Source organism: Colletotrichum aenigma, assembly GCF_013390185.1.
Source record: "Colletotrichum aenigma strain Cg56 chromosome Unknown KSG_Cg56_contig02, whole genome shotgun sequence".
NCBI lineage: Eukaryota > Fungi > Ascomycota > Sordariomycetes > Glomerellales > Glomerellaceae > Colletotrichum > Colletotrichum aenigma.
In genome coordinates this window covers 5,567,785-5,590,482 of record NW_023500908.1, presented here as the reverse complement: position 1 = coordinate 5,590,482, position 22,698 = coordinate 5,567,785, and the positions used below count along the sequence as shown (strand labels likewise).

Here is a 22,698-nt window from a genome sequence, read left to right as displayed (position 1 = left end):
GAGGCTCCGTTGAGACTGAAGGTTGCAGTCAAAAGAAACGTGGAATTTCTTGTCCGGGCTGGGTTTCTATCAAACGGTGGTATCGTTGCTGAAATGACGCATGTCAAACGTGCACCGTTTTCTCGTGCTTCATCGAGAGAGGAATGGGGTATAGCAAAGTGACGCCGATAGAAATTCCGCATCTCCCAGAAAATTGATCGTGTTCATAGCTTGTACCTGTTTCAATTTTACTCTCATATTATGCATCGTCCACGAGTTATTTGTCCATCGGATAGCAAAGCTCATGCCTGACGCCTCATCAAACGTCCCCCGAGCCCTTGGAATGTTCTGATACATTCGTGCCTTGGCTTGTCCCCACGACGCAATGGCCGTTATACAGTTCCGTCATTAGACGTGTATGAAAAGTCTCGTATGGTTTGTAGGGCAATTTGGTATGGCGTATTTCAATGCTAGTCAGGTGAGAAGGCCCGGGCTTGTCCCAAGGTTTCACAAACCTGTCGACGACAGCATCATTGACAAACGCCGTATACACATCCATGCTGGGATTCAAAGATCGTTCCGAAATGAGAACATGAACCCAATGACTTTGGTCAATAAGCAAATCTGGGTCAAAATTCATTGGCCGCCGGCAGACTGAGTTCTGACCTTGCGAAAGGTATCCTCCTCGGAAATACCTAGCTCTAACCGGGCGCAACACCCATGACTTCGGCTTCGTTGAGCTTGCGCAATGATCAGCGCTGTGATGTACGGATTAGGGCTCAATCTGGAGGCTGAAAATTCGACGACCCCATCTTTTGCGACTGTAGAAGCAATGACGCTGAAGGGCCGATAAGTCTATGTGCACAACAGAGAAGACTAGTCCATTCAGAGGTGAAGGAGGGCTGAAAAAGCCATCGCCTTTAAGGGGTTTCATTTCAGTTTCAAACCGGAGAAGCAGAACCCTGAAGATATCAGAAGAAACACATTACGACCAAGGTTGCGCACTTACATCTTTTTGAAGGAGCAGGATTTCAGGAGCTGACGCATGACTTCTCTTTTGTCGTAAAGTACGCCATACATATCTTTGCCCCACTTCCTAGGTGGACCGTCTGACAACTCTTCATTCGCAGACCAAGAGTCGAGTGCGCCATGCGACTGGAAATGCCTATGCGCAACTTCATTCCGAGGTCCAGGAGGCGGTTGGGTATTATCAGTAAAGACACGCCGGAGGAGCTGTAGCTGGCGCGCCGTCCATTTGCGCGGAGGAACCAAAAGGCGCTCCCGAGAGAAGACGCGCGCAATACGGTGAATGGAAAGACTCGAGATATCGTTAACCTCTTCTCCTCGAAGGAGCTTTCTGTTGTAAGCTTTGCGCACCTCCGCAGAGAGTGATCGGTTCGGATTGTTCATTTTAGATCTCGAAGATGAGCCGTGAATGATCGTCGGCTAGTACGAGCAAGTAAGAAGAGAGATGTGATGAGTCAACGGTGCATGGAGCTCGCTATGTTTGCCAAAAGGGCTAAGCAGCAGAATGATACAGTGTTATGTATAGGTTAGGTTTGACCTGGTTGGAAACCTTTACGACCTGGTCATCTCCTGAAAGATAGAAAGGTCCGGAGAATGCAAGTTCAAACTGGGCCCTATTCCTTGGATAGGCGATGAAGGGAAGAACTAAAGCTCCACCATTGCTGTAGGCACATGGGTGCCATGATATACTCAACGCTTTAGTTTTAAAATTGAAAAGAGACGCACATTTTGCAGTTGGTGAAGTGCCATTAAGCTAGCTCTTGTCCGCCGAGACCGATTGGAATATTTTACTCAGTGATACCAACGCGGCAATTCGAGAAAGAGCGATTCTCCACATTTTGTTCCCAGCACGTGATTACAAGCAGAAGTCCAGCTTCGTAGGTACTATTGGAGCTTGCAAGCCAGAGTGTTTTGACACCTTGCGCAGTTTGAGTTGATGCGGCCAAAGGCAGCAACCTTGATGCCAACACAGTAATAATCGGCCCACCCCACTGGACCGTATCTTTGTCTCCAAGGCGGTCTGTTAATTCTGAGATGCTGAAATAAATAGGATCTTGCTGCAAGGAAATTCAAGATGATTCGACAGCCACGGATGTGCATATCTGTCTGCATCTTCATTTCATTACTGTATTGTTTGAGAATCGGCGTGGCTATCCATGACACTGGACGCAGTTGGTGTTATTCCTTGGCTTTAGCTGCCCATTCTAGCAAACTTTGGCGACAATCGTCGCCGTTGTAATAATCCGGCCATCCATGCTGTGCATAAATTCTCTTAATTACCCAAGTTAAAAGAATCAGTAAGGTTAATGCTCAGTCTTGTGAGTGAACTGTGACTTACTTCCACCTGTTTGTAGCTCTCGGACTCTTCATCATCATATTCCTTCGGTCCGAACACTCCTGGATGCTGCGAGCGAGGTATGCCAAGCCACTGAAGGGTCTTGTACTTCTCCAATAGGCCATCTAGCCACTTCTCCAGGGTGAGGGTATCTTCATCACAATACACTTGCCTCCACATCCGCGGATCGTTCTGTTCATACCTTCCCACTGGTTCTGGATAAACAGCCCCAGTGATGATATACTTGGTCACAGTTCCATCCATGGTATCCAGAAGCCAGATGTCACCATCTCGATGAGCACTGGTGGTAAGTTGAAAGACCCATGGCGGAAACTCATAGAAATGGTCGTGTCCCAGTGTTTTCATCCACCCCGGCATGAAGGTTCCCGCGGTCGCTTTGGTCACGACGCTGTGGTAGTTGATAGGGAAAGTTTCCGGCGTAATCCAGGGCGATTGAGGCTCGCCATCGATAAATGGGAGGTGACGGATCAAGTCGATGACTCGTTCAGCTGGGCGCATCTTGGCGGCAGCAAGAGACTCAGGGGTAATCTCGGTCCAGCCCCCTGGCGGGGCTCGTCGGATGAGGGAAGGGTCGACATGAGGCAAACTCTCGTAGAAAGATAGTAAAGCGGTGACAATGTTGTCGCGCGAGTATCGGGGCTGTTCGCCCGGGAGACGAGGGTCCGGCGGGAGGTCTCGGGGGTCCGGAACGGTCTCCATCTTGGCGTCTGGCTTGGCGGTCGGGCTTGAACGGCGTCAGAATCGTGAGGGGCGGGGGCATATCACTCAAGGAACCCCGGGCCAATCATTCTCAGGGTTTAGATAAGCGACTAAGGGGTTTTGTGGGGGCGGACGGCCCGGGTCCGGGTGCTAGTCCGGCTCCGGCTCCGGCCGCAGTTGGTTGCCTGTCTGTGAGATCGCTATGTGCCCTGATCTCAAGTTGGGATTTAGCTTAATTCAGTCGGTATGACTTCGCACTGCTTGAGTTTGTAGTTACGACGCAGCCCCCCCGCAAAAAGACTACGGCAAAATTCACCCCATACGCGGGCACAAGTCTGGAAACACTGTATAGGCACTTTGACCTGTGCCCTCTACCAATTAAGGAAAACAGTACAGAAGCCCCATACGTTCCTGCCGGCAGGCAAACCCTCGCACAAAGTTCAGGAGGCGCGGAGTTAGGAGGTCTGTCGCTCTAAGCAGGTAAAAATCACAGTGAACGGCCGGAGGCCCTTCGCACTGCTTCTGTGGGTTTTTCTTCAGCTTAAGAAGCTTTCATGCCCCTTTTTGTTTCGGCGAAAGTTGTGTTCCTACTTACTCATCGGAAGACAGTTAGAAGGCTCACCCGGCAGTCTGCTTAGGATATGCTAAGGGTAATCTTATATTCCGGTGAAACGTTTGGTCACCTCACATTGTGAACACACTTGGACTGAAATTATTGTTGCTAATTTTGTTTCCAGGAACAATTGAATAATGCTTATCCACACAGGTTTGTAGCTTATTCGAATCACCGCCTCTTCCTTCGTGTGCTCGGTCCCAGTGTATCTGTCCATCACATACATACTATCACTTTCAGCCACCCAACAACTCGATCAAGTCTGAGATGGCTCCATATGCGTCTAACGACGATGAAGCAATGTCAACTCCAGTCGCTAAGAAAGACAGAGCGTCCTCTGCCAAAGAATTCTCCCCCTTTAGGACAATCTCCCCATTGTCACCAACGGTGAGACCGAGACTCTGCGGAAGTACACGAAGCTTTTGCTTCCCTGAACATCCCCATGATTCTCCTCCTACCACAAACTTGATCTTCCACAGAAGCATGTGCTCCACCTTCATACAGTATGTCAGATACGATGGCTCAATTTTCACACCCGCCGGGCTGGCAAACTTTCCGGTATGAGCATCAATCACTCGGCCGAGGACATCCAGCTTTACCCCAAGAACAGCGCCCAAGTCGAGGGGCTTCTCGTTAGACCCACACGTCAATGTCAAACCTCCATCAACCGGGTTAACATCCTGGCTCGTCTTCGCCAACAACATCTTCCATGATTTATCAGCCGAATGCGTGTCGAGTGTACCGGGACAGATAATGCTTGTTGTTGTCTCAATTTCCACCGTGACACTCCTGATCGTCATGACTTGTGGGACGTTTGCGATCACGTCGGAGGTCTTGTCCCAGTTGGGAATGGCGCTTAGTATGAAGGGAATAGTTGCAGGATTGCCAAGCTGAAGGACTGCCGGACACTTCATCTCGACCGCGTAATTGAGCGATGGCACCTTTGACGAACCGAAGAACTTCCGAGTCTTCTGCTTGAAAGATAGTTCTGCTTGTTCCATGCCTGGAACCAGCCGATGGCTGCTCACGCAACCTGGGCACTTGCGCGTGGTCAACTCAAAGTCGCTTATGGGCGGCCAAGGAGGTGGCTTCGAGTTGACTCTGATTGGCAGTGTCGCCTGGAAAGTCTTTCCCACCCTCTCTTTGGTACTCTTGACGGTGATCGTTGCTTCGATCCAGAACTCGACATAGCCGTGCCACTTCTTGCTGAAGCCGCTGTTACTGTAGTGAAAAGTGCCCGGCAGCGGTTGTCCAGGAATCTCCGCCGCGCCATCGGTCTTGAGTGGCGCTTTGATAAAGTAGTCTCTCTTCTCCTTGTCTTTCAAACCCCCGTTCACGGCCTTCTCGCTGATATCTGTTGGTATCTTCAGCGAAAATGGCCAGGACAGGCTTTCTTCGGCGCCTGTGTCGATGGCGCCTTCATGTACGATATCGGAAACATCGGACTCGTCCCAAAATGGGAAGCGACTGCGGTAGGTGCTCTTGGAATTTCCGTTATCAGAAACCAATTTTGCTTTGGCGCGACCTTGGAGGCGTGCGCGAACAGTGGCTGAGGGTGCGTCCAGAGGAGCTTTTCGTACGATGTGCCCGCGAATGACACTGCCTGGAAAGGACGGTACGCTGGGGTCGAGGAGTTCGATGGAGAGTTTGTCGTTATTTGCTCGCGATGTAGGAGGCATTGTGATATCGGTATGGACTCAATCGCATTGAATCTGATTGACTAAGGTAGCTGAAAAATTTCCATTTTACAATGAGATGTTGAGAGCATATTATGTTCAATTGAGAATGGTTGCCTAGACCTCACTGCCGGCGGCGGCATGGATCCCTGCGGCGCAGGCGATAAGCGATCAAATTAAACGCTGATCTCCCCGAGCCGGATCTTTTTTTAGGGACGGCTGATGGCGAGGATGGTCAGAAATGTAAGACAGCAGCCCCACACGAAGGGATGAGAAGGCTGGCGGGATTCTCAAAATCTCACCATCTTTATCGCGGGAAAGACGCGCAAGCTTTGATCAAGATGAACTGACTGCTGTAGACCTTCAGTAGACTTTTGACTTCCACTGATTACAAAACTTGCAGGGATGACGGTAAAACAGACCCAAAAGAGTAGAGTTAAAGACTGCTCCAAAATGACATGGTTTTACGTCGAAAATACTGAGTCAGGTCCGGTTTCTACTAACAGGAAATCACGTCCAGAGAAAGGGGGTTTCTCATAGGCGCACGGTGATTCAAACTGCACGAGCTTTCTTTAGATTATCGCGGACGACGACAATTTTTCACTTCCTAACTTCACCTGCCGAAAGTTGTCTTCTTCATTGCCTCTACAACATGTTTCGCACGTACCGAGTCCGTTTCGCAGAGGCGCAATCATACCCGCTCTTTAACATCCCCACAGCCGACGGCTTCGAGTCTCCATTGAGCAATCCACCATCACATCGCCCAACTCATAGCGACAAGGCGAAAGCGACTAAGAGCAGACGCGGCTGCAAAGAATGCAAGCTGCGACGAGTAAAGTGCGACGAAACCTTTCCGGTGTGTCTGCGCTGCCAACGACGGGGCACCCTATGCCTGTCTGTCACTCCGCCCGCAATGCCATGGCAGACCGAAATCCCCTGAACACTGCTAAGACGACCAGCAGAGCCCTGGCCTGGCGCTGTGCAACCTAACAAAAAGATCATGAACTACTGGCTGGAAAATACAAGTCGAATGATGATAGTCGCGCCAGAAGACAACCCACTGTCCTTCCCCCTGGTTGAGCATCTTCTCTACACGCCCTCTCTACTTTATGCCGTTCAAAGTATTGGTGCAGATCAGGAGGGGTTCTTCTACCAGACTGCGCTAAAAACGTGTCTTCAACAGCGAGGCCTCGCGATCCAGTCTCTACGAAAAGAACTCCACAATCCGGATCAAATCAAGCCTGCAACGGTGCTGACTGTTTTTCTCCTTGGCGTATCCGCGTCTTGGACGGAGGACATGCCCCGTTGCTACGGAAAAGAGCACATGTCAGGTGCGCGTACACTACTGGAAAGACTACTCGTGGACGAAGATAAGCGACACGGTCCAGTGGTTCAATACACACTTGGGTGGTACCTCTACTGGGATATGACTTGTGCCTTCGTTGCAGACCCTGGCGACTACAAGTTCTCTGCTCAAGCCGAAAGAAGCATTTTGCAAGCTGTTGAAAGTGGCCAAGAGTTTCACTCGATGACTGGAATCTCGTCTGTGCTATTCTATCACCTTGCGTCTGTAGGCCGCCACTGCCGAAGAGTGGTACAAACTGGTGCTGTCGATCCGGATCTCGAGGCATCTTTCGAAAGGACCCTTCTCGCCTGGAAACCCAGACACAGTGACAGAACATTAGTAGAAATGAGTCTTGCATATCGAAATCATGGCCTCATCATGCTCTATGAAATTTGCGGACGACGCGACCAACCACAGACGAATGGCGAATATCGTGGCCTTGCAACTAGGAACGATGCACGTACTCGACATGCTATCAGATCTCTTGCTTTTGACAGCCTTGAAAGACTGTTGCAAACGCCTGTTGATGCGGCATGCATTAACTTCCACTCAATGCCTCTTCTTACGGCAGGTGCTCAACTTCAGCATAACGACACCATTGTACGAGTCCAGGTTGTCGAAAGGTTCAAGGCTTTATACTCGACCAATTGAATTGCATTCAATCTATGGGCTATTGAGTTGTTGCAGGAGCTTTGGGACTTGCGCGACAACGGCAACCCAGTGTTTTGGCCAGAGTTGCTGTTGTCAAAGGACTGGACTTTGAATTTTGCTTGAGACTTAAGCACATAACTTTGTAATGTGAGAACATGGTCGGTCTTTGCGCCCAAGGAATTCAACGCCAGAATGTTCTTGATTGCTCCATCGAGGAAATTTGCTCAGCCGTCTTATTAGTTGCTGAGGATACTCCACAGATAAGCAATCCCGGTTCCACTGACAGAGCCCGGCCATTCTCACCTGAATGACGTGACGGAGTAACCCATGTCCGCCGACTCGGCCTCAGCATTCCCGAAACCCCTCCGGTCGCGAACAACCGACCTCGGCTCCGGTGCCGATAATTAGCCGAAAACTACCTTGAGTCCCAGAAATTGCGCATCGCCATCTCCCACGATGTTCTACCCCGCGTGCGCACCCATCAATCTGGCAGAGCCCCTCTGAAGAAGCAACGGTCCCCGCATACTTACCCCAGGCTCTTCTAGACCTGCTTGGGCAGGTGATCGACTCTACCCCAACGACTTGCTAGTCATTTTCAGCAGAGTCCAGCGTAGGACAGTCTTGCCAAGTCCAAAGGACCAACCACGTCTTAATCCGCCTGCGGGGTCCTTTTATCAATAGTCGGGCCTCAAGCACAATTGCGGATTCAATGACAAGTCACGGATAAGCACCGGTAGCAGACCGCGGTAAATCAAGATGGCGGTGCAGTTACCATTGCTCGGAATAAATAGCAGGTGAGTGTTTGCAAGATTTACTGTAATGTGCAGATCTACGCCAAGAAGCTTTTTGAGCAATCATTCCAACTATGGGGAACACTCGTCGCTTACTTCTTCCAAGTCTGGTTGGCTTTGGTAGTGTCTATAGCGCCAGTGCTACGGATTGCGAATCCTTGGCAACCCGTCTCAACCTCCCGGACACTGCAATCCATGAGACAACCTTCATCTCAGCCGGAACAAACATCTCTCTTCCAAACAATCACCCATCATGTGCGATTCCCTACCAAGTCTCAGATGTTGACATCTGTCGGGTGGTACTCTTGGCAACAACCGGGCCGCGCAGCAACATCTCAATGGAAGCATGGCTCCCACTTGACTGGAGTGGGCGATTCTTGGGAACCGGGAATGGAGGCATGAACGGCTGCATCAAATATGGCGACCTCAACTACGGAGCTTCGCACCAGTTCGCGACCATCGGAACCAACAACGGCCACGACGGAATTTCTGGGGCTCCGTTCTTTGAGAACCCTGGAGTGATCGAGGATTACGTCTACCGCGCCGTGCATCTCGAGGCCGAGCTCGGAAAGTCGATTGCCGAAGAGTTCTACGGAAAGAAACACACCAAATCTTACTATCTTGGTTGTTCCACTGGTGGCAGGCAAGGCTTCAAGGAGGCCCAGTCCTTCCCCGAGGATTACGATGGCATTGTCGCTGGAGCGCCGGCTTTTGACCTCATCGCGTTGATGTACTGGACTGGGCAGCTGTTCATCAAGACAGGGACGAGTGAGTCTTCCACTTTTCTCGCGCCAGCTGAGTGGGATCTCGTGTACGCGGACATTTTGAAGCAGTGTGACGGCTTGGATGGTCTTGAGGATGGCCTGTTGGAAGACCCGAACCTGTGCCAGTATCGACCCGAAGGACTCATCTGTGCTGATGACACATCGGAGGGATGCTTGACTGGCGAGCAGGCTGCCACCGTTCGTGCTATTTTCAGCCCAGTCTACGGTGCGAATGGAAGGTACATCTACCCTCGTCTCCAGCCGGGAGCAAATGCCACCGCCAGACTGCTCAACGGAGAGCCCCACCAATACCCCTTGGATTGGTGGCGATACGTCGTCTACAACAACACCGAATGGGATCTTTCTACGATGGGCCCGGAAGACTACGAAGTAGCGTCTAAGCAGGATCCGTGGGGTGTCTCCACCTGGCAAGGCGACCTGTCGGCGGCGAGAGATCAGGGGGTGAAGATTTTGCATTACCACGGCCTGCAAGACAACGCGATCAGCAGCGACAACTCTGAAAGGTACTACGACTACGTGTCTCGAACTATGGGGCTTCCTTCGTCAGATTTGGACGAATTCTATCGGTATTTCAGGATCTCGGGCATGGCTCACTGCCGCGACGGGGACGGCGCCAGCATGATTGGCGGCAACCCGGAGACTTTGGCGTCGTACGAGCCCGATTCGAATGTGCTGGCTGCGATCGTCAGATGGGTCGAAGAAGGGGTTGCACCTGATTACATTCTTGGTAGTCGGCTGACCGAAGCTGGGGATGTCGACTTACAGAGGAGGCATTGCAAGTACCCAGCTCGGAATGTGTTCAAGGGCGAGGGTGATCCTACTCAAGCCGATAGCTGGCAATGTGTATAGTTTCAAGACATGTAGAATATTTCCATATAAGCATGCTCTCTAGATGCACGATTGGCTACGTGAGCTACGAACGTGCGGTGACATTAAGCGGTTACACAGGGTAGGGAAATTTGGCTCATCGTCACATGGCTTTGTTGATTGTAATCGAAATGCACAGTACGCTTTCCCAAGTGCGCGCATTCATGAACGGTGGCAAAGGAAGGCACAGATATGGGGGCTAGGCTTGCAACGCATGAGGTGACATGGCCTCTTTTGGGAGAATAGCAGTAGACAGCCCAGTACAGTGATTAGGTCAAGGAATGAAGGAGGTGTGGGAGGCAGCTGAACTTCCGGCCTTGGCGACGGTCGGACTCTGCTTCTAGCGTTGGCTGTCTTCACAGTGATCGACCTATTTGTCTTATCCCCGTCCCGATAGAAGGGGTCGTTACCGCCGACGCTTGCCCGGGATGCGGACATCGCCCGAGTTCCCCTCGAGGTGGAGCGAGGCTAGCTGTACTGGCGCCAGTATTGGCGCGAAATCATTTCAAATCATACAACATACTTGCAGATTCAACACGAAGAACTGATTTCGGTTCTCTATTCTTGCCTGATGTGTATGCGAGGATGTGTGCCCGAGCTTTTCTGCGGTTTTGTTGTCAACGCGGATGAACTCATTTGAAAATACCATGCCACGCACCGGGTACTTTTGAAGTCCCGGAGCCTTGACGACGGAAATTAATTCAAATCCTTGACGCGCTCTGTTCAATGTACATGCCGCAGCGAGCGATGCCGTTGGATGTTTCGATGGTATATTGATGCCGGACGCCGCAAGGACAGGAGTCCAGAATCGAGGAGCTAGTTATGATTGACGAAAGTTTAGACTGTTTTAACGGCTGCAATACCCAAAATCCCGTATGCGATTACTCACGTTACTAGGCAATGCTTAGCTCTGAATATCCATTTTTACCGTACCGACCGCGGAAGTCCTATTTGACCCTTGAAGCTTGCATGGCTTGCTGCTCCTGGCTTGAAGACAACACCGATTGCTCATCAATAATTACACTCAGGTGTTCTGTCGCCATGAACCAGGTAGACATGATGCTCTCGACGCGATCCTACTATGAGTGATTTGGGAATAGCCAGCATGAAACATGATCATTCTTTCCCGCAACAACCTGGCCAAACCGACGCCTACATACTGGTATCCGGCGCGACATGGTGCGTAGCAGTAGCTGTGTAACTACACTGCTGTCAACACCATTAGAAGCAAACGCGACACAAGTTAGAGTGAATTGATGTAGAAATGCAGATCCGTCGTCGCCTTGAGATGAACGAAGCCTGCGGCGGCAAAGATCCCAATTAGTGTACGATGGCCTAAAAGAGCCTGTCTTACACATCACAATCTGCATTCTTGGCGTCATGAGGCGAGATTCCACTTCGCAGGGTCAGGGGGCATACGACGAAGGTAAAGACAGTGCTACTCTACGGTACATGAGTGTACTAGATTAAAATTTCCCCCACATGATCAGTACGGCGCATTACACATACATCCGTAGGCCAGACAGGCTTGCCGATGTATGTTAGATAACTAGTCAACATAGCTTCGTTACAACACCATAGGGCTCAATGAAGATTGATGGCTTGTTTGCTTTAGGTACTTAACTCAAAGCTGTTCCGGACGGATTGGACGAACACTGGCGGGAAGGCTCGGGACTTTCTTCAATGCATCGAACTTTACCGATCCCTGCACCATAAAGAGGTAAATTACTACTTCTCTGCATCCAAATACATGCGTCGGGTCCTTGAATGCAGTAACTAAGCAAGCAGATGGCTTTTTAGAGGCTTTTCAGGGCCGACGCAAGCTCATTCTCGCGAGCGTGCAGCGTCTCTCTGAAAGCCTGCCGGCACGGAGGTGGGGTTGGAGATAAGTCAGTCACCTTGGAACCATCCCTCCTCCCCACCGGATATGCTTGCTCCTTCCGCAAGGAGAGGCTTTCCCGAACAATAATGTCGCCATTTGTAGCCAAAGAATGACAAAGACTGGTCTTCACCGTCTTGGCTTGCACTCGTTCATATGATGGTTAGCACAACAACGTAGGTATGTATGGGTGTGTACCGCTTCAGGAATGTAGCAACGAAGAACAGGAAGCATTGAACCGCGAGGTCGTGATACGAGTTGGCAAAGTTCCATCTAAATCAGGAGACCTTGAGCATCTACGCATGAGCGCCCATATTGTCCAACAAACCACCTTCCCAATCTTTCACATGACGCCACGGTGGTTGGGTTTGATGTCAGTCAGACATCTCCTATGATCGAGCTATATAACGAGGCAGTGAAGCTGCTTGGGATGCCGTGTAGTTTCTATCATCCACGCACTACATCATCTTCTACACGAACACTCCAACTCAAATCTTTCCATCCTATCATCTACAATCACCATGCAGCTCTCTGTGCTCCTCAGCTTCGCGTCCCTCGCGGCCGCTCTCCCCGCCACAGTCGCGCCGGCTGCCGCGCGGGATGTTGCCGTCGCCGACACATCTGTGGTTACCGTGCGCTCCGCCCCTGTCGTCGAAGACGCAGCCATTCATGCAGTCTTGATGGCGAGGGAGGATTTCGAGAGGGTCGTCCCTTGGCCCACTACGGCGGTCATTGGCGGCGGGCCCAGCTTCCAGTACAAGGCAGAGCCCCTGGGCAACGACCAGTTTAAGATCACCTTCTACCACAGCGCCCCTTTCAGCACCCTCACCTTCAAGTACACCGTCTACGCTGGTGATGGTGTCGTGGCGACCGAGACCCTGTCCGCCGGAACCAGCTCCAAGGCCGTGGAAGTCAGCCGTGTTGGCGAGAGCTTCCGCATTGTCATCCAGTCGGTTTAAATCACCAACAGCTCTCGGTCAAAGGATGAGGGCAGCATACTGTGGGAGCACCTACTTGTTACCAATTCGATTACTGGTTGAATACAGTTCATTCATTAGGAATTTTTGTTTGACTAGAGAAGGAATAACACGCAATTACTTGTTGTCCGACAGCTTGACGTGCTGATCCCGACATGCTTATTGGGCATGCAAACGACGTGATTGAAATGGCCGAAGGAATAAACGCGAAAGCGACATCTCAAGGATCGTCACCTGCTGATAGTTTGACAAATACGGGCGGTGATGGTACATAATGAAAGAAGGAGAAAGGGGGCTGTACGCATGTATTGGCCAGTGGAGTGCCTCACGGAGCATCCATTCATTTGTGCCAAAATGACGTTTCCCTGCGCTAACGCCAAAGTAGCGTTGCTTGCCCCATTTGAGGTGGAAAAGAATTCATCCTGGATAGTGGCGCCAGTTTCATGTACACTTGTACTGCAGTTCTGGAGCTACCTACCACACACGGTACATCGTTCACAGGCGGCATTCCAACCACTCAACGCACATTTCTACTCAGTAGGGCTTGCGTAATCCAGGGCTTTTGACATGTTCCTCATACCTTCATTAGTCTGACTTCCGTTGTTGTGTTTCCTGTGCCTTGTTTAGATCTCCAGGGGAGGTCAGGGCAAGCCTGTTACCTGACTGGTAATCATTGTCATGGCCTTATCTGTACTACAACTTTTCCAAGTTCAAGATGATTCGCCAAAACAATATTTCTCGCACAAGCCAGGCATTCAACCAGTCAAAACGTCTGGCCTCTGTGTTCTCTTGCATCTGTTGGGGTACATGCCTTCGAACCTGGACAAGCGGCGCAAGGTCGTGCCAACTCTCTGTGTGAATAAGTAGGATTACTGCGGTTCACAAATTGATACCAGTCAAAATCTTAGCAGCAAGAACTTTGATCACGTCGTGCCTTGCCGTGGGTAATCATGGCTCAGGGGCATCAGGGTCTGTCGGTTCTTTCTTGGCGTAGCCACAAGTTCCGAGCATAACTGAAAATGGCAACTAAACCCCGAGTACGATGGAATCGACCAATCGCCGCTTTTGACTGTTCCTAAGCGCTCAGTATACATTGTAGGTAATTTTACGATCCTTGCATATAATGGTACCCCTCAAAGGCTTGTCCTGGAGCATCCCGGGCCATAGCCCTGGAAAGTTTGTATGCGTGGTACTTTCACGCTGTTTATGCATAAAAGAAATCTGTTCTTCGTGGCGAATAGAGGATAGATGGTTACATGGCTGATCGCGATCGTCACGCCTTAGCACAGTCCGCGACAGCTCATACCTGACAGTTTCAGCAAATAATATCGCACCCATGCGTCCCAGGCCTAAACCTTTCAACAGTATCGACGATATCCAAAACTGCAGTAAATACAACATACAACACTTTGACGGCTCCAAGACCATGCTTATTCACATCAGAATGATTTTTGATTTCAATGGAGTTGGAGAATCCCAGCTTCTACAGTTGCAAACGCCAAGGTCAACTGTTGGGGGATATTTGTGATCGGAAGGTAAAAGTTACCCAGATGAATACTAACTTACACCCCGGTCTTATCGACGTAGCCCAGGCTATGGTGTGATGAGGAGTAGTAGCTGCTTCAAGCGACCCCCTTCATCTACCCTAGGCTAGCTATAGAGGCTTCCTTGTGACTGCTCGCGCATGTCTCTGTCAGAGTCATCCGGCAGTCAACAAGGCGTCACTGTAGGCGGTAACTTGCTGTATGGAAATGTGAGTGAAACTTTTGAAGGAAAGAATGATGAAATGTTAAGTTCCAACTAGTAAGTCCAAGTTCTGCTTCAATGGAACGAAGGAGATTGTATGAATGACACAACCTCTTAGATCGAGGGAACGTGTCTATGGGAAGAACAAGCGAGTTTCTCATGTCCTTCTCGGTTCGGTCTTTTTTTCACTCACAGCATCCCATAGCTTTCCATAAGCTGAACCTCTTGTTGCATCTTCTTCTGAACGGCAGTTTAAAGCTGCTACAATCAGATGTTCCATTTGAACCCGTCTGTTAAGTCTAGAAACTAAACGCACCAGCAGAGGCAGAGCGGGACGTGAAGCGCGCTCAAGTCTGGCACTGCACCAGACGCAGACGACGGAGACCAGGACAACAATTAATAGTGACAGTGGCGACGATAATCATGTCAACAGAACTTTTCATCATTGTTCAAGGGTTGCTAAGTTGTACATAGTTGTATTGAGCAGAGTCCAAACGTCAATATCACGACGAGATGGCAGACGGCAAACGTTGTCATAAAACCCTGTAAAAGCATTTAGACTTGATAATATCAGAGGAAGACCTATATGGTAACCGGTTTACGACGAAACGTGAAGTACTATGAATAGTTTTGTCGTTCTAATTACCCCTTGAAGAGTTGTACAACACAAGCACATAGCGTTATTCCGATGGAGGGTTGAATGAGCTTTGCACACGACTTGGACTTCATCGACGCTGGTCAGTCTTTGCAGTCGGAGCATCAATTGAGTTGGCCTGAGTCGCCGTGAGAGCTTTTGTTGAGTAGTCCAGGAGTTGCAAGTCTGTCGTCAAATTCTTCATATTAATAGGTATGTACCTAGTAGTGTATTTCTATAAGCAGCCTACCACTCCAGCCGGTTATCACAGATCAGCTCCACATCAGCCATGTCGTTGCCCTTCCAGACCTTACTTCCTGAATTTGCAGTTGCGACAACGTCCCTCAGATCAGAAATCATAGCTCCCGGTCCGCTAGCAAAAACGGCAGTACGTCCTTGAACGTTGTCGGACAGGAAAGCAGGTACAACGTTCGTCATACTCGGGTGGCTACCACTAGCGCGGACCTCCATGGCTTTCGCAAGACCATTTGCGCGGCTGCTACTGCTCCGGCTTGAGGATGACTGAGCGCGATCGAGGACATTCTTTTCGGTAACCTCAGAGGTAACGTTTTCGCCCTCCTCACGCGTTATGTAAATGGTGATGCTGATGCCTTGGCCCTTTGCGTCGGCGAGAGCATCGAGTTCAGCGCGTACCCATTCAAGATCTTGCCGGAGACGGATGGCCCAGACGAGAGCAATTCGGCGGTTGGGGTTCGCAGGCTGGCGAACAAGCCAGTGAAGGGTAGGGAGGACGTAGGTGATGCCAGTACCGCCGGCGATGCAAAGGACGTTGGCATCGGATGTGAGGTGGAGGGTGTGGTCCTCGCCGTAGGGCCCTTGGAGAATAACAGGGGTAGTTGTCGTTCCTGCGGCTGCCATCTGCGCAACCTTGCGGGTCTCTCCCTTCTTCGCGCGGAAGATATAAGCGTGCTCTACAACGCCGTTGCGTTCAAGAGGAAGATTCAGCGGAGTGAAGGGGTGGGATTGCCAGACGCTGGATTTCGCGAAACAGATGTAGAAGTGCTGACCGGGCTTCCATACGTCGTGGGGCTGAGAGAAGTCCAGGCGGACGATGTCGCCATACTGCGCGTCAGGCATGAGCGTCATCTTGGCGGGAGCGGTCTGGAAGCCCATGGTGCCATCCGGAAGGTACTGATAGTGAATGAGAAACGAGCGCATAAGCCGTGCACCACGATCGACGAGCCAGATGGCCAGGCCGGGGACCACTAGGTATGGAATGTTAGCATGCTCTCGAGGCTACGCGTGTAAGAGAAGAAGGAAAACTTACTGAAAACTTTCAGGGGCTGCCAGTGACCCCAGCATGCGCCAATGTAGATCATCGCGAGTACATAGTGACTCTTGCGAAAGAATTCGTAGCCGGTGAGGCGAACCCCCCATGGCGTAGCCAAGATGACGAGTAGAAATAGGATGATGCTAGCAACACAGCCCCAGATCATGTACAACTGTTTGATCCATTTGTTGGCTACCTGGGGCTGTGGTTGGTAAAAGACACTCTCGATGATTGTCCAACCAATCGTATGCGCGAGGGCCTGGATTGCGATTATCCAGCCAAGCCAGCGATGCAGAAAGTTGAAGCTCTGATACGGCACGCCGGTAAGCAAGGAAAGAATGGATTCCCGTGAAGCCAGCAGGATGGAAAACGGCGTCAACGCATATGCGAGTGTACCAACTCTATCAGACCATGCGCCCAGCCAGGACCGTCTCTGGTAGAGATTGTCATAGCCTTTGACCGGTGTCATCCAGTCTTTATACCAAATGCCAATGAACGAGAATATGGCGAGGTAGATGGTCAACGTGGCGAGAATGAAAACTTGCAGTCGGGTTGTGCGACCAAAGACCAAGCGCATAGATTCTGGGAGGGTGTAGTAGCGGCAAGTGGCCTTGGCCGCAGCTCTCAGGCGACGCAGACCACCAGCGCCAGGTGATTGCACGTTGAGCTTCTTCTGCTCTTCGCCGGACGCGGATTTGGTGATGGTAGATAGAACGATGGCTTCGGCGCCGGAGGGTGGCCCCCAAACGTGCCGCCCGATAGCCCATACGAACAGAATGCCGCCGAGAGTTGCCCAGATAATACCGGTGTAGAGCATGCCGCGCTCATGACCACCGTAGACGGATTCGAAGTATTCGCACGTTCCCGCGTCGTTGGTGCAAGGAACGACGCGGCCGGCGTAACCCCAGTAGTCGACGACCCCGCCATTGCTGATGTTCTGAGACTGATAGCCTTGTCGGCGGAATACACCGGGTAGCAGCGAGTCTTCTGCTGAAATTTGTTCGTCCATCGCGGGTGTCTGGGTTGGGAGGAAGCAGCCGACAAAGGGCCTTGGAGCCTGAGTCGACGATGGAGAGGCAGTGAGTATGATATATGGTTTGTCCCCGTGTCTCCTGTCTGCGGGTTGTCCACACCATCCTAACGCGAAAATGAGTCCACCACAAGTCGATATGAGAAACATTCTCGCGCCGGACTCTTCATTATGACTAAAAGAAATCGGCGAAAGTCTACCATACCGAGGCCTGACGCCATCCAAATTGTTGCCAAGTCAATACCAACGGAGCCGGAGACCGGCTAACAGGGTCTCAGGTCGTCTCGATGTGGCGACGGTGGAAAGAAATAGGAAACTTGGCGAGCAAGTTTGAGCAAGTTTGTTGGCTTGGGGCCTCACTGATAAGGGCCGGATTGGATTAAGCGTTCCTGGACAGCGTCGCAATCAGCGGGCCCGTGGGGCCCCGCCTACCGGGCTTGCCTCTTCAGATCCACGGACCCGCCCGGCCGGCCGGACGTGAAGCCAATCCTGTCATCTCGAAAGCAGTCAGTGACCACGAGGAGCGTAAAATGAACGCATGTAAGAGGCTTGATCGTGTTTTCCGGTGACGCCATCGGCGCATGTAGTCTGTAGAACGGCAGTGAGGCCCTTGGTAACCTGACCCAGAATACTGCAAATGCTTGGTCACTGGCACAGTTCCGAGTCGGGGGATACGACTTTGACGGAAGCTGGTCAAGCAGTGGGTTCAAAGTAAAAACAACATTTTCGAGTTACCCAGGGATTGGTCGTATTCATACAAAAGACGACACGTGTGCCCCCTGTTCGCCTGCTTTGCTCCATATCCGTCTGCTAGATCATTTGTCTGAAAAGGCCTCACAGTACCCTCCCGTCGACCCTTTCGCACTTACAGCAAGTGACAGTGTCCGATCCTCTCCACGCCCGTTTCACACACGATTGCTTCCACGATCTTGCCTCTACTCCGGCAATCCTTCATCATGGATCACGGCAGTGCAGATACGGCGGACTGCAAGGTCTCAGTACGTTCCTCCACGTCTTTTTCTCACTAGGTTCTGATAGACTGACACTTATTCCCCTCACAGATGCTGTGGAACTGGAACACGATCGACGCCTGCTTTCTCTCGTCATCATGGCAGATTCGAAACCGCGGTATGATGGCAGCTTCCTGCATCGGCGTAGTCCTACTCGTCGTTATGCTCGAAGTCCTTCGCATCATGAGCAAGAAATACGATAGTCTTATACTCGCTCAAATGCGTCGCAGAGGACAGGCCGTTCTCGCTGCTTCCGCATCTGCCGTCGGCCATGTCGATGGCAAGGACGGCTGCGCTCGCTCGACTGCCGCCCCATCGCTAGCTTCCCGCAAAGTCGTTATGCGCGTTTCTCCCGTCCAGCAGATTCTACGTGCCATTCTACACGCGGTCACGTTCGGCGTTGCATACGTCGTTATGCTGCTGGCTATGTACTTCAACGGCTACATCATTATTTCAATCATCATTGGCGCGGGTCTCGGGAAATATCTCACTGACTGGCTCTCCTGCACTGTCGGGGAACAGGACCTTCAGTCCAAGGCGGAGGGTATTGATGAGACGACTGTATGTTGCCAGTAGCAATACCCGCTTAGGTAGGAAACAGGTCAGAAACCATGCTGTTGTTAGCAGTAGTATTATTGCACTAGCTCAAGCATGGGCCTGATTGTATTCAATGATGCATTTATCACAGAGAATCGTTAATGTAAATGAAAGCGTTATTGAGGAATGCTATCCGCTTTTCGAAGTTCTTTGAGAACGCTTCTGAGCTGTCTGAGTGGTCTATTTCCGTTTACTTAACAGACAGCCTTATCTTTCTGGGCTAGAGCGACTACCTTTCTCATGGTTCTACACCTTACCCTGCTTTCCTATCGCCGTCATTCTTATAGCTTTCCTCCATAGCCTCCTTATCGTTATCGTTTTTGTCATCGTCCTCGTTCTCGTCCTCGTTCTCGTCCTCGTCCTTGTCCTTGTCGTTGTCCTCGTCCTTGTCGTTGTCCTCGTCCTTGTCCTTGTCCTCGTCCTTGTCGTTGTCCTCGTCCTTGTCCTTGTCCTCGTCCTTGTCGTTGTCCTCGTCCTTGTCGTCGTCATGATCGTCGTTATTATTGTCGTTCTCTTCATTCGCAATACAGAAATTCATTTATACAACACTATTCAAAAAGGCAGAAGTGGGAGACGAATTAGATGAAGACTCAAGGAGCAATTCTAACTCCAGTGAATGAAGGCACAATAACAAAGACTCGCAGAAGTAGCTAATGATGCGGTAGTCACGAGACTCTTGATGTATTTTGATGATAGAATGTGACGACGAACGCTCCGTTTCGGCGAGTGATAGTTCAGAGACCGCATCAGCAGAGCATGAGTATACTAGTCAAGATATGAGAAAGTACTGGGTGTTGATGGGGGTCATTCTCAATTGACGCAATTCACTTTGCTGATTAATATGATGAATACCACCTCAAGAAAACGTTCGATATAAGTTGAGCTTAAATATCAAAGTGAACGTTTAGTAGTAAAGGGGAGAAGAAGCTGAAGATAGGAAGAACAGGGTAATCTGAGCTGAAGATTGCCGGCTCCGGGAGTTGGTAGGTCTGGGTTCCGATTGGGCTCCACAGCGGCCCGGATGCCGCCACCGAAGTGGGACACATCTTCGCTGCCTTGTAATCTGTTCGGAGCAGCGCAGATTCGTTCATTGACTAAAGAATGGATGTGATTAAATATAATTATTTGGCATATGTGGTTCTCGCATGAACTAAGATACCACGCAGAAGGTAGAAAACATAGACAAAGACTTTCAATCGTATCACGTGATACGTACTTTCCAGAGGTCGACCCCCACCGATCCGGGCGGAGAAACCTCGGCTATCTTATCTCGATGGGACCCTGTCCGTTGATGACACCTGTGAGCTACGAACCGCTTGGCCAATGCGCCAGCGCGACTGTCTAAGCAACTTGAGGGTCGCCAAACCGACGACGGCGCTTCTCAACTTTCTCCTTTTGGTCTACATGTGAGGAAATTTACAGCATACACGGCATCATGCGCCGTCTCAATTTCGTTCTGCTGGCGACAGTACAGCTGTGCGGTGCCCGCCACCCCGGCTTCAGCATCCACGACGACCTCGTGGCTTATCCTCAGGTACGTCCGGAGCAATGCGCAGGTGAAGCTTTCAGGGAACGACGTCTAATTATTGTGCGCAACAGTACGAGATAGTCTTCTCAGAATCATTCATCCCAGAACACGAAGCGCAAGCTCTGCTCGACCGCACGAACCCCCCGCACCCAGCCTACTCCGCCGACTTCTCGACAGCCTCCGACGTCTCCCAGAATGTCCGCGAAGCCGCCGACGCAGACGGCCGCCCCGGGCCCGAGGTGTTTGAGCGATACGAGGTCATGAACATGAACCCTGCCAAGTATCTCTGCTCGATCCCCATCCTGGAACCCCAGACGCCAGAGAACCACACCGCGACGGAGCTCGCGAAGCAGGAGGAGGCGCGCGAGCTGGCCAAGGCTTCCGCGCATGGATGGGAGCTGCTCAACGAGCTCGACGGCAACTGCCTGTACTTCATGTCGGGCTGGTGGAGCTACAGCTTCTGCTACAACCGCGATGTCACCCAATTTCACGCCCTTCCCACGGTGCCGAATGGCCAACCACCGGTCCGCGACCCTCACACGGCGGAGTACGTCCTGGGTAGAGCCAGCAAGTCGCCTAGCCAGCGCCAGCAGACACAGGGACAGCAACAGCAGCAGCAGCAACAACAACAACAACAGAAGCAGCAGCAGACGACAAAGTCGGGAGACCCGCCGGCAAACACGGACCTCCAGATCAAAGGTGACCAGCGATACCTTGTCCAGAGATTGGACGGAGGCACAATCTGCGATCTTACGGGTCGCGAGCGCACGATCGAGGTGCAATATCACTGCGTGCCAGGCATGAAAGGCGATCGCATCGGCTGGATCAAGGAAGTGACCACATGCGCCTACCTGATGGTGGTCAACACCCCCCGCCTCTGCGACGACGTGGCCTTCCTGCCGCCTAGGGCAACGAGCGCGAACCCCATCAGCTGCCAGCTCATCATTCCCGCCGACAACCCCGCGGCACAAGCCGAATGGCACCGCCTGAAGACGCTTGAGGCGCAGGAGGCGATGGTGGGTCAGGCCGGCCAGGACCCCGGCGCCAAGGGTAGCGAGCAGGAATTGCTGCAGCAGCAGCAGCAGCCCGGCGGCGGCGACGGCCAGCAGCAGCAGGACCCCAACGTCAGGGATAGAGCGCAGAAGGGTGTCAATGTGGGCGGCGTCATTGTCGGCGCCCGCAATGTGCTGGCTGACGCGGACGAGGAGGGCAAGCCCCCTGCCAAGCTGGCGCCCCCGCGCAGCTACCTGCCTGGCCGCAACCAGGGCCCTTTGGTTGAGATTATCGCTAGTGCCAAGAGCAAGGCGGACGGTGGGGAGGTGAAGGTGCTCAACCAGGAGGAGCTCGAGAAGATGGACCTGAGCCCGGAGCTGGTGGAGGAGATGAGGGCCGAACTCGAGAAGATCGCTGGGGATAAGGGCTGGAAGCTCGAGGTGGTTGAGCAACCGGGCGACCCACGAGAGATCCGAGGCATTGTTGACCACAAAGACGAGGACGGGGAGGGCAAGGGGAAGAAGGCTGGCAAGGACGAGCAGCAGGAGGGCAGCGAGGAGCAGTTTTTCAAGGAGGAACTCTGAGAAAGATTCTATATAGCATTGGCGTTTGGCATGTATGTTCTGTATCGATACACCACCGAGGCGAATTGCAGAGATACACTATGCAACATCATCGTCCCAGATTCTTACCTTGTTGTCTCCCTTAGCTTCTGCCCCCAACGTGTTGTCTCCCAGTCGTGTTGGCTCCCGCCAGATTTTCTCCCTCGTCTCTGCGTGCGTCGGTTGCAGCCGTGTTTTCCTGGAGTTGTTTACCCCTGAGGTATAGGGCTCGGGAACACCTTCCAGGCCCTCTTGGCCAGAATCCTTCGGCATTGACATCTACCCTTCGGAAGCTCAACCCGAGCAGCTCTGCGTTGGGCAGTCGGGACGGACAATTCGGAGATATGATGTTGTATAGCGGCATCCCGATGATACCGGCGTGTTGGTGGCGGATGTGCCAAAAAGCTGATACCGGCAGTTGGTTCTGACCGTCAACGTCTCATCGTCACATCGCGCGCAACGCCATAACGGAAACATGCTGCCCAGCTCGTGCTTTTCGCTACCCTTTGTGCTTCGTGTTCCTGCGGCTTGGCAGGTTGTTGGCTCCTATCTCCGCAGGCGCTGGGCTGCGCCAGCGCCATCTCCGCATCGTAACTTTCCATCATGATCCTCCATCCTTCAT

At 51.7% G+C, this 22,698-nt stretch overlaps 7 protein-coding genes across 7 annotated transcripts; 4 read left to right on the top strand and 3 right to left on the bottom strand.

Annotated features, from left to right (window-relative positions):
• Window positions 1-2,184: 2,184 nt before the first annotated feature.
• On the bottom strand, window positions 2,185-3,061 carry CGCA056_v003526 (uncharacterized protein; the record flags this gene model as incomplete). The annotated part of the gene is made up of 2 exons (XM_037318783.1): window positions 2,185-2,262; window positions 2,345-3,061. The coding sequence occupies 2 exons, from the start codon at window positions 3,059-3,061 to the stop codon at window positions 2,185-2,187; spliced, it is 795 nt and encodes a 264-aa protein (XP_037182635.1).
• Window positions 3,062-3,910: 849 nt separating this feature from the next.
• CGCA056_v003525 (uncharacterized protein) lies at window positions 3,911-5,353 on the bottom strand (the record flags this gene model as incomplete). The annotated part of the gene is made up of 1 exon (XM_037318782.1): window positions 3,911-5,353. The coding sequence occupies one exon, from the start codon at window positions 5,351-5,353 to the stop codon at window positions 3,911-3,913; it is 1,443 nt and encodes a 480-aa protein (XP_037182632.1).
• A 3,182-nt stretch (window positions 5,354-8,535) lies between these two features.
• Window positions 8,536-9,771, top strand: faeB-1-1 (putative feruloyl esterase B-1; the record flags this gene model as incomplete). Its single annotated transcript, XM_037318781.1, has 1 exon — window positions 8,536-9,771. One exon carries the CDS (start codon window positions 8,536-8,538, stop codon window positions 9,769-9,771), a length of 1,236 nt encoding a protein of 411 aa, XP_037182633.1.
• Window positions 9,772-12,189: 2,418 nt separating this feature from the next.
• On the top strand, window positions 12,190-12,627 carry CGCA056_v003523 (uncharacterized protein; the record flags this gene model as incomplete). Its single annotated transcript, XM_037318780.1, has 1 exon — window positions 12,190-12,627. The coding sequence occupies one exon, from the start codon at window positions 12,190-12,192 to the stop codon at window positions 12,625-12,627; it is 438 nt and encodes a 145-aa protein (XP_037182630.1).
• Window positions 12,628-15,271: 2,644 nt separating this feature from the next.
• On the bottom strand, window positions 15,272-17,325 carry FRE3-1 (Ferric reductase transmembrane component 3; the record flags this gene model as incomplete). Its single annotated transcript, XM_037318779.1, has 2 exons — window positions 15,272-16,251; window positions 16,314-17,325. 2 exons carry the CDS (start codon window positions 17,323-17,325, stop codon window positions 15,272-15,274), a joined length of 1,992 nt encoding a protein of 663 aa, XP_037182631.1.
• Window positions 17,326-18,302: 977 nt separating this feature from the next.
• Window positions 18,303-18,986, top strand: CTR4 (Copper transport protein CTR4; the record flags this gene model as incomplete). Its single annotated transcript, XM_037318778.1, has 3 exons — window positions 18,303-18,344; window positions 18,408-18,917; window positions 18,981-18,986. 3 exons carry the CDS (start codon window positions 18,303-18,305, stop codon window positions 18,984-18,986), a joined length of 558 nt encoding a protein of 185 aa, XP_037182628.1.
• Window positions 18,987-20,388: 1,402 nt separating this feature from the next.
• Window positions 20,389-22,058, top strand: CGCA056_v003520 (Protein OS-9-like protein; the record flags this gene model as incomplete). Its single annotated transcript, XM_037318777.1, has 2 exons — window positions 20,389-20,487; window positions 20,553-22,058. The coding sequence occupies 2 exons, from the start codon at window positions 20,389-20,391 to the stop codon at window positions 22,056-22,058; spliced, it is 1,605 nt and encodes a 534-aa protein (XP_037182629.1).
• Between the last annotated feature and the right edge of the window lie 640 nt (window positions 22,059-22,698).